This window comes from Mustela nivalis, assembly GCF_964662115.1.
Source record: "Mustela nivalis genome assembly, chromosome: 18".
NCBI lineage: Eukaryota > Metazoa > Chordata > Mammalia > Carnivora > Mustelidae > Mustela > Mustela nivalis.
In genome coordinates, this window is record NC_139037.1 from 44464683 (window position 1) to 44475376 (window position 10694).

The 10694-nt window shown below is 53.1% G+C and overlaps 1 protein-coding gene and 1 long non-coding RNA gene across 2 annotated transcripts; both read right to left on the minus strand.

Annotated features, from left to right (window-relative positions):
* Positions 1 to 1519: 1519 nt before the first annotated feature.
* Positions 1520 to 4807, minus strand: LOC309852461. Its single transcript, XR_014305215.1, has 2 exons — positions 4049 to 4807; positions 1520 to 3349 (listed from the first exon to the last, which is right to left on the minus strand). It is a non-coding gene; the product is annotated as an uncharacterized lncRNA (long non-coding RNA).
* A 16-nt stretch (positions 4808 to 4823) lies between these two features.
* LOC309852460 (galectin-7-like) lies at positions 4824 to 6891 on the minus strand. The gene is made up of 4 exons (XM_082709124.1): positions 6786 to 6891; positions 6313 to 6401; positions 5431 to 5632; positions 4824 to 5005 (listed from the first exon to the last, which is right to left on the minus strand). The coding sequence occupies exons 1-4, from the start codon at positions 6798 to 6800 to the stop codon at positions 4892 to 4894; spliced, it is 420 nt and encodes a 139-aa protein (XP_082565250.1). The 5' UTR covers positions 6801 to 6891; the 3' UTR covers positions 4824 to 4891.
* Positions 6892 to 10694: the final 3803 nt, after the last annotated feature.

Below are 10694 nucleotides of genomic sequence, written 5' to 3' on the forward strand. Positions count from 1 at the left end.
ACAAAAACAATGCATATTAATTAAAACACTATTCTCAGAATATATTATAATAAGAGATACATTAATAAATTTAAGTTATTTTATTCAATAAGAAAGCATGAAGCAGTAAACTAAATACATGTAACTTTTTTTTTAAAGATTTTATTTATTTATTTGACAGACAGAAATCACAAGTAGGCAGAGAGGCAGGCAGAGAGGGGGGGGGGAAGCAGACTCCCTGCTGAGCAGAGAGCCCAATGTGGGGCTTGATCCCAGGACCTTAAGATCATGACCTGAGCTGAAGGCAGAGGCTTAATTAACCCACTGAGCCACCCAGGCGCCCCAAGTTTTTTTTTTTTTTTAACATTTTATTCATTTTATTTATTTGACAGGGAGAGACACAGCAAGAGAGGGAACACACATAGGGGGAGAGGGAGAAGCAGGTTTCCCACCAAGCAGGGAGCCTGATGCAGGGCTTGATCCCAGGACCCTGGGGTCATTACCCGAACTGAAGGCAGACGCTTAACTACTGAGCCACCCAGGCACCCCATGCAATTTTTAAAAAAGATTTTATTAATTTATTTGAGAGAGAATGAGTGAGAGAGGGCATGAGAGAGGAGAAGGTCAGAGGGAGAAGCAGACTCCCCGTGGAGCTGGGAGCCGGATGCTGGACTTGATCCTGGAAGTCCGGGATCATGACCTGATCTGAAGGCAGTCGCTCAACCAACTGAGCCACCCAGGCAACCCCCATGAAATTTTTAAATAAAACAAAATAGGGGGAGAAATAAACACAAAATAAATAGAGACTCAGAGAAGCAATAAAATGGATACAGGCACTGTTGTACACTGAAATCTACAAACCATTGTTGAAAGAAATTAAAGATCTCAGTAAATGGGAAGATATCCCACGTTCATGGATTCGAAGACTTAATATTAAGATGGCAATATTTCCCATATTAATCTACCATTTCAATATAATACCTATTAAAATCACAGCTGATTTTTTTTTTTTTAAGAAACTGACAAGGTGGGTGCCTGGGTGGCTCAGTGGGTTAAACCTCTGCCTTCAGCTCAGGTCATGATCTCAGGGTCCTGGGATTGAGTCCGCATTGAACTCTCTGCTTGGCAGGGAGCCTGCTTCCTCCTCTCTCTCTTCTCTGCCTGGCTCTCTGCCTACTTGTGATCTCTCTCTGTCAAATAAATAAATAAAATCTTATTTAAAAAAAAGAGAGAAACTGACAAGGTAATTCTAAAGGTTATTTGGAAAAATATACAAAACAATTTTGAAAAAGAAAAAAGGTTAAAGGACTCAAAGTTCTGATTTCAAAATCACAGTGATCAAGATGGTGATATTGGGATGAGGGTAGACATAGGTAAATGGAACAGCATTGAAGGTCCAGAAATAAATACATGCACCTATGATCAACTAAGTATCAATGTGTGTGTCAAGATGAGGCAATGAAGAAAGAACAGTGTTTTCAACTGGAAACCTATGTGCAAAAAAGAAAGTTGAGCCCCAATTTCACAAGGTACACAAAAATTAACTCAAATGGTTTATCTGTTTATTTGAAATGAAAGACAAAAAGTTTTAAGTACAACACAAACTGTAATTTTTCCTGAGCTCTTTATCAGTAAGTTGCCAACATGCTGCCTCTTCATTTAAATTCTTTTTCTTTTTCTTTTTTTCTTTCTTTCCTTCCTTCCTTTCTCCCTTCCACCTTCCCTTCCCTTCTCTTTCTCCCTTCCTTCCTCTTACTTTCTCTCTCTCTCACTCTTTTTTCCTTCCTTCCTTCATTTATTTAGAGATGTCTGGGTGGCTCAGCTGGTTAAGCCTCTGCCTTCAGCTCTGGTCACAATCCCAGGGTCCTTGATCATCGGAAAGCCTGCCTCTCCCTCTGTCTGCCGCTCCCCCTGCTTGTGCTCTCTTTCTCTCTCTGAAATAAATAAGTAAAATCTTTTTCTTTTAAGATAAACGGAGTCATATTAAACATATTTTTAAAAGAATTTATTTATTTTTAAAGATCTTATTTATTGGGGCGCCTGGGTGGCTCAGTGGGTTAAGCCGCTGCCTTCGGCTGGGGTCATGATCTCAGGGTCCTGGGATCGAGTTCCGAGTCGGGCTCTCTGCTCAGCGGGGAGCCTGCTTCCTCCTCTCTCTCTCTCTGCCTGCCTCTCTGCCTACTTGTGATCTCTCTCTGTCAAATAAATAAATAAATTAAAAAAAATTATAAAGATCTTATTTATTTATTTACTTGGCAGAGAGCGAGAGAGTACAAGCGTGGAGAGCAGCAGGCAGAGGGAGAGGGAGAAGCAGGCTCCCTTCCAAGCAGGGAGCCCACGTGGGCCTCTATCCCAGGACCTTGAGACCATGACCTGGGCGGAAGGCAGACACCCAATGACTGAGCCACCCAGGTGCCCCCCAAAAAGAATTTATTTGACAGGGAATGGGAGAAGGATAGAGAGAGAGCACAAGCAGGGGGAGCAGCAGAAGGAGAGGGAGAAGCAGGCTCCCCGCTGAGCCTAGAGCCCCAGTCTGGGACTCCATCCCAGGACGCTGGGATCATGACCTGACTGGAAGGGAGACGCTTAATTGACAGAGACACCCAGGTGCCCCTCAAATATTTTCTTAATATGTAGTAATATTTTGTATAAACATGAACATTCTCCACAATATACACAGTAATACAGAAGTGAAAATCAGGAAATTAACATCAGTGAATCACTATCATCCAACCTAGTTTACCAGTTGTGCCAACATTGTCTTATCTTTCACTGTCCTTTTCCAAATTTGTACCCAATGGGTAGGTACAAATTTCTTTTTAAATGTTAAAAAACTACATGACACAAATGAAATAAAAATTAATTCATTTAACAAAGATCCCTGGTGTACCAATGGATGTTAGATTTCTAAGGTCTCCCACTGGGAGAGGAAGACCGAAGGTGCCAGAGCCCACCCATAAATATACAAAGAAGGGCCCAGAATGGAGAGGGGCTGCTCCACGTTGAAGCTCGGAAGTGCAGAGAAAGTTCCGTTCTGAAAGGATTCGAATTCATCCAGATTTGGAGATCACACAGAATTCTGCATCTTCAGAGGAAACTAAAATAAAAGCACCCTCGTTCCCACGCCCATTAACGATATTGCACCACCGGCAGAGGCCACAGGGAGGCGACGTGTTCTACATCTCCAAGGGATCCCAGGCCGGAAACCGCAGGCAAAACCCTCCAGAGCCTTGGCTCCCGACTTTGCCCAGACTCCCCGCCAGGACCCCAACCGCAGTGAGCGAACCTTGCCAGCCGACCGGAACTATCTCACAATTAGGACACGGCCATTGCAGAGTGTCGCGGTCGGGGAGTCATGACCTCCCTCCAACTGATGAAGTCCCAGAACCTAAGTCAGGTTCGGTGGGGTGAGGAGGTTCGGAGCAGACAACTAAAGAAAGAATTCTTAAGACGTCGTTGGTGCAAAATGGTGGTTTATTAAAGCACGGGGACAGGACCCGTGGGCAGGAAGAGCTGCTGCCCTGCCCCAGGTTGTGAAGGTGGGCATGTTATATACCCCACGGTTGGGGGGAGGTGGTGAAGGAATGGGAGATTTCAACAGAGTTCTCACATGCTAGGGAGGGCCTACAAGGTGCGGGGGGGGGGGGGAGTCTTTGCCCTTATGGCTTGATCAATGTCATCTTTAGGTCAGGCACTAACATCAAGATAATTGGGAGATTCTTGGTGGGGCATTATGATCTGGCTATCATTTACATTCCTTTCTACCCCAGTCTCCTCCAGTTTATGGTGGGAGGGGGACATTAGGGCTTCAGGAACCAAGAGTTATTTGCCTCTGGAAATTTGTGCTATTGATAAGGTAACCTCCCTGTTTAGGTCTCTAGGACATCTTGTAGAGCAAGGGAGATTCCTGTTCTGCAGGATTGCGATCCCTGCAAGTTAACTATTTATCGTTTTATGGCAGTCAGGGGTGCCTGAGGAATGCTACACATATGGAGGGGAGCGGGTGAAGAGGGGGTGCAAGGCGCCAGCTTTTGCTTTGTCCTCAGCCAGCCTCCTGCTCCCTCATCACAACCACAGCCATTAAGGAACGAGCAGCCACCTCCTCGGATCAGAAACGCACCGCCTAGCGGTGGAGGCGACTGGGCGTCTGTGTGAGGGCGTAAACTACCCCGATCCCACCCTGTTGTCACTTCGGCAAGGAGCCGGTGGCCGGAACCGTGCAGGAGCCCGGGTGGAAGAAGTGTGGGAATGGGGCGCATGCCCGCAGCGGGGACCCAGACGCCGGATCGTCCTGACCCACGTCCGCTCCGCAGGTAGATGCCGCTCCAGTGCGCGTCTGCCTTGGGGCGCACATGCAGGGGCCAGTCCCGAGTCTGGGACAGCTGGGAAGCCGGTGACGCCCCGTGCGCTGTCCCGCCCCACCTCGCACCAGCCGGCTCCCTGCACCCACACCGGTCCCAGGCCGCGTCGCCGCCAGCTCGGGCTCTCCAAGGGACCAGGCGTGCGGAGACTCGCAACCCCTGTGTGCAGATGCACGCACACCGAGCCCCGTTGCTCCGCAGACGAGGCGCCAGGCCGAGCTTGCGCCCGCTCCGAACCCCATCAGGTCCCCCCACCCGCACTGCTCTGGGCTGCTCTGCCCAGCGCGGCTGGAAGACGACCCCAGACACAGCCCCACCCGATCGCGACCCTCCAGAGCCCGACCAGCCACACACCGGCCCCCCACAGCGGGTCCCGCACCCCGCCTCGGCGCGGAATCGCTGTGGGACCCATAGAGTCTTCCCCTCTCTGAACCTGCTTTCCGCGTCTGGACGCAGGAGACACAGACACGGAGCAGGCGCACCGACGTGGGCCGAAACTTTATTTGCCATTCCCGAACCCCAGCGCCCCCAGCCCCTCGGGGTGGGCGGTCTCAGAAGATCTTCACGGAATCCAGCTGCAGGTCCCCGCCCACCTCCAAGAGGCGCACGCGCGCCGGCGGGATCCGGTAGCGGAAGTGGTGGTACTCCGAGTCGCCGACCACCGCCTGCGGGGACGCGGGGTGGCGCTGGAGTGCCCGAGGCCGCCTGGGGGGGCGGGGGTCCCTTCCGACACCCACCCGCGCCGTGTGCCTGCCGCGCCCACTGGCAGCGGGGACCGGCCCGCGGGCGCGTGTTTCTCGGCCTGTCTCTCGACCCAGCCTTGCCCCTGCTCCAGAGCCTCGGTCTCACCCTGTCCGGGAGAAAACCTGGGCCCCGCTGCCCGCCTAGGGGACACCCGCCCTCTGAGCACTTGGCTCTTGCGCGCTGGTCCTTGTCGCTGCCGCACCCCGGACTGCTGACACTAGTGGGGATGCACCAGGGGAAGAAGAGGGACGCGGAAACCACCCCCGCCCCCCCAGCTTGGCTAGGCTTCTGGCCCCTCCACCAACAGCCTCCCTGGCTTCCACGCCCGTGGGTAGCAGGGACCCACCTTGAAGCCTTCTTCCGTGGCAATGAGGAGCACATCGAAAGGTTGCCCGTGCTGGAAGGGAATTCCTGAGCCGCGCTCCTCTCGGCCCCAAGTGCCCTGCTCCAATGTGTTGAAGACCACAGCGGACTCATCAAGGCGCGGATTGAAGTGAAGGGCGGCCTCACTCCCTGGGGCCTCGCTGCACAGCAGGTTCACATAGAACCTGATAGATGAGGGGAAAAGGGGCCTGACTCACCGTTGCCAGAGCACATACAAATTTAAAAGACCTGGAATGTCACACATCATAGAAGGAGGGTTGTGCACTGGTGGCCAGGACCAGGATTACAGGGCATCCAAAACCTTATAGGGACCCTGGACACAACCACCTGCAGGAGGGTCACGGTACTATTGCTTGGGTCCCCCTCATTTCCAAAGCTTCAAAGAGTTGCCATGAATCATGGTGCCAATGGCCAGGGTGCTCCCCATTCTTAAGGGCTAGGAACAATACCACAGACCCCATTATTCCTGGCACCATAGATTCCCAGATATCCCACAATTCCCGAACCAGGACCTGAGGACTGATTGCTTGGGTTTCCCAGATGCTCGGGGCCCCTCCAGATCACTGGACATGTTTCCAGAGTTCCTGGGGATTCAGACTGGAGTCCCAGGAACTGCAGGTAGGAATCCCAAGACTGCCCTGGATCCCCAGATTCCCAGGATACATAGGCACCCCAGCTTGTACACAGCCATGGACAAATCAGTGAAGACATGAGATTCCAGAAAGTCAGTGACGCCCCGGGGATTCCAAGACCCTGGTGGACATAGGTGGCTCCAGAGTCCTTGAGTCTGGGCTGGAAAGAGGTCAGCTCGTCCCACCCTTACCACATGGACCTGGGGTCTCACCTGCCAGCCTTTTCTGGGATGACACCACGGATCCTCATAACAGTTCCCACTCGGATGCCCTCAGGAAGCGAGGTCTTGTGGGGCACGTTCTGCAGGACCAGCGGGGGGGTCCAAGGGAACCAGGGATGCACGTGACAGAGACAGATAGGTCAGCCCCAGGGAAAAAACGGTCAGGACCCACATGAGCAGAATCGCTGAGAAAAAAGGCCACAGAGAGAAAGGAGAGAGAGAGCCAGAGCCAGACAGAGGTGGGGACAGAAACACAGAATCCACAGAACAAACAGAAGAATCCAAGAGCGGATGGAAGTGTTGGGTTTGGTCAACCTGAGAGACACAGCCCAGACACCTCCTAGCACACCCCAACACCCCCTTTCTCCTTTCAAACAGGAGACCTCAGGCGGGCCCAGCCCCTCCCCTATTCCTGATCAGCCTTGAGTCCAAGACCCCCAGCCCCAGGGCCCCGAGGCACTCACAGAACTCCCTGCCATGGCTGGGACAGTGGGGCAGACAATGGCGCTGGTGGGGATGGCTGCTGGGTCCTTAAATAAAAGTGGGGCGTGGCAGGCCAAGCTGACTCACCCCACCCTTTTCCACACCCACCACCCACACCTGGCACAGACCCTAGCCCTGGGGCCACCTGGCCCAGAACCTTCTTTCTGGAGCTCCTGCCTTCCCTCCATTCCCGAGGGTTCCCAGTTGCGCTGCCCCCTCTCCTCTCAGCTAATGATGATGAAAACAGCTCCTAAGGAAATACAGGGAACAGAGGGGACTGGGTGAGCCATCACTCATCTAGTCCTGTCTTCCTGCTGCTTGGCAGCAAGAAAAGAGTGTTTTGCCCATTTTGTCTTGGGAGACTTGGCCCTGAGAGGCCCCGCTGGGGGCTGGGTTTCTGGGCCCTCCTCCCAGGCTGGGACCTGCTGCCCAGGGCTGAAGCTGCAGCTCTGACAGAGACATGCCCGTTAGGGCCCCTGACCGTGGCCTCAACCACAGCCCTGGGAGAGGGGCTCTGAGGGGCCCCAGGTTCACCTGATGGGTGGTGCTGCGACCCTGGGGCCTAGAGCAGTGCCTGGCACATAGGAAGGGCTCTGTGAATGCAGGGGAGAGAAGGAATGAAAAAGGCCCTGTGCTTGCGCTCTCAGCTTGAGTCCAGCCTCTGGGGGCAATGGTCACCCCCATTCTACTACCAAGGACACTGAAGCTCAGGGAGGGGAAGCCTTTTGCCCAAACCTGCAGGCTGGTGCTACCATGTCACCATGGCTCTGCCTTTCTACTGACTGGGCAGTTTGTGTCTGGCATCCTCTGTCCCTGTGAGTCAGTGCCCTAGTCCCCCTCCTGGGCCCTCTGGTTCCGATACTCTCTCCCAGGTGTCCCTCTCTGCCTCTATCCTCTAAAGCTCTATCTTGTGACGCCTGGGTGGCTCAGTCGGTTCAGTGTCTCAACTGCTGATTTCACTCGGGTCATGATCTCAGGATGGTGAGATTGAGCCCAGTATAGGACTCGTGACTGGCCAGAACCTGCTTAAGATTCGCTCTCTCCCACAGCCCTCCCTGCTCAAATAAGTTAATGAATGAATAAATGAACAAATGAATCAATCCGTCTATCTATCTATCTATCTATCTATCTACCTATCTATCTCTGTAGTGTTGCATCTCCCCGAACTGCTGCCACTCTCCCAGCTAGCACTCAGGTCTAGGGAGCACAGGGCACCCACACCCACACCCAGCTGGAGGAGAACACCATGGAGCCTTCTTCCTCCCAGGTCCCACAGCCCAAGACTCCAGAAGAGGAATCCAGGATAGGACATGGGGGGAGGGCAGAGGGAGAATGCTGAAAGATGCTTCTGGGAGGCAGGGAAGAGGCAGGGTGAGGCAGCTATACAGAAACCCCTCCTAGCAGCCCAGCAGCCCTCCCCCCATGTGCACCACCCCACTCCCATCCCCCACTCTTGCCCCACCCCACAGGGGGAAGAACCCTGGAGCAGAGGACAGAATGGAAAGTTTGGGTGGAGACAACCAGACTCAGAACCTGATCCACCACCTGACTGCCCCCCAGTCTTCCCAGACTCTCCATCCCCCACCACATGAGGCAGCCAGGTGGGGGCACAGTCTGGGAGCCAAGGCCTCAGAGAGTGAAGCTGGGCAATTGTGTTGAGCCTGGTGGGGATGGCAGAAGCACCCCCATTTTGCAGAGCAGAACACTGAGGCCTGGAGTGGGGCAGCTTCTCATCCTAGGCCACACAGCAAGGTAGGTGGGGTTGGGGCTGGGTCGGAGGCCTGGGTGTGGCCCAGGACTGGGCATCAGGACTTCCCAGAAGAGGGCACAGGGGGCCTGAGGCTCGAGACCCAGCCCCTGATCGGGTCCCAGAATGATGGCCAGGGCGGGGTGTCCACTCTCTCGGCCTCCTTCTCTGGGGTTCCTGGTGCCAGCGATTCAGCCTTCTCCTGAGCTCTTTCTCTGGCTGGATATTGCTTCATACGCTGCCAGCCTGCAAGTCCCAACGCGACTTTGCTGTTTGGCTAAATGTTGGCATTCGAACTCTTATCACCATGATCACCGGCTCCTTTCTCAGAACTCAGAGATGTGCAACCTTGCCGGCCCCTATTCTCCGGCATCCATATTCTTCATATCAGTTCTGGAGTATCTTCTGGAATTTTTTTTTTTTTTTCATTTCCAAGGAGTACCGAATGTGTAATTTCCCAATACTCTTCCTTTTTCCTGAGCTACACTCTGCTGTCCTACAATCTGCCAGGTGTCACAGAATGATGATGACTTTTGACAAACGTGTAGATGGGAGCACCCACCAGCCCCATTGAGACTCCTCGAGCCCCAGAGACAGCCAGCCCCCCTCCACCTGCCCAGTTCAGCTGGCAGGCTGGGGAACTAAAGGGGTGGCCAGCAGGCTGAGTGGGCTGAACTCACGCTCCTTCGGGACAGAAGTCGGGGTGCACAGAAAGGAGCTCACTGTGCCCGCTGGGTCATGGGCATGGAGGGTCCCAGGCTTTGCCCTCGTCAGCTGGTTGGAGGCTTTGGCTTGTTCACGGGGAAGATCACACAGGGCTGCTTGGGGTTTGGAATGGAACATTCCAATGAGGAAAAGAGCACCTTGATAGTCTATTTCTTTTTTTTTTTTTAAGATTTTATTTATTTATTTGACACACAGAGATCACAAGTAGGTGGAAAGGCAGGCAGAGAGAGAGGAAGAAGCAGGCTCCCTACTGAGCAGAGAGTCAGACTTTATCCCAGGACCTTGAGACTATGACCAGAGCCGAAGGCAGAGGCTTTAACCCACTGAGCCACCCAGGCACCCCATAGTCTATTTCTTAAGCCCGAAAATCAGCCCAAGTCTCAGGTTGTATTTATACACGGAGTAAATGTCACCAACCCCTCCCTGCAGAGTGGAGGGAGCGTGTCCTTGTTGCTTCCACTGATAATCTGTGTTCAGTAAACTCTCTTCAGTACTCTAAACTGCAAGTGGGATTTTACCATGTGGTAAGTCTTTCCACTGTCAAGTGCATTCTTCCAAGTCGTAAGTAATTGTTGTACATATCCATGCCTGAGGTGGAAATCCACTGGTTCTTTCTCATGCTCTTCTTCAATCTCTCCTCCCTCCCTTCCTTCTTTTCCTTTGCTGATGGATTGGGTCCTCCAGCCATCAGGTGGGTAGCATCAGGCAGCAGGTGCTGCCTCTGGAGGGTGGGGAGCTGGGATGGTGGTAGTGGGGGAGGGGCTGCTGCTCCACGCTGTTGAGGAGGGTGCTGGTGAGAAGGTAAAGAGGGTGGTCCGCAGGACCTGGGGTGCAGCTGTGCGCAAAAGGGCAGCTGAGCCCTGGAAGCTCTGCCCCACCAGGAAAGGAGGTACCTGGGGGAGTGACCACAGTGTGGGTGTCTTCCATCACTTTCAGGAGAGGGAGTTCCAGCATGGAAAGGAAAAGATCAGGGACCTGACTGGCAGTGTCTGCCTGAACTCATGGTTTCATGAAGACTTTTTTTTGAGGGGGGGGAGGAAGTGCATAGGACAGCAGGGGACATGTGTCTCCTTTAAAATTTTTTATTTTGGAAAAAAATAAATAATGTTTTAAAATTATGTTGGGCCACCTGAGTGACTCATTTGGTGAAGCGACAGACTCTTGATTTTCACTCAGGTCATGACCTCAAGGTTTGTGGGATCGAGCCCCCCCTCAGGCTCCGTGTTTGGTGGGGAGTCTGCTTGAGATTCTCTCTCCATCTCTCTCCCTACCCACACTCTAAATACATTTGTCTAGGGGCGCCTGGGTGGCTCAGTGGGCTAAGCCTCTGCCTTGGGCTGGAGTAGTTATCTCAGGGTTCTAGGATGGAGCCTCACATTGGGCTCTCTGCTTAGCGGGGAGCCTGCCTCCTCCTCTC

Excerpts from the sequence above, each read along its gene's own strand:
- LOC309852460 (XM_082709124.1), bottom strand. Across the intron at positions 5,633-6,312 it reads ATCCCAGAAAAGGCTGGCAG|GTTCTATGTGAACCTGCTGT; the intron begins GTGAGACCCCAG and ends CTCATCTATCAG. Across the intron at positions 5,006-5,430 it reads CCACGGAAGAAGGCTTCAAG|GCGGTGGTCGGCGACTCGGA; the intron begins GTGGGTCCCTGC and ends GCGTCCCCGCAG.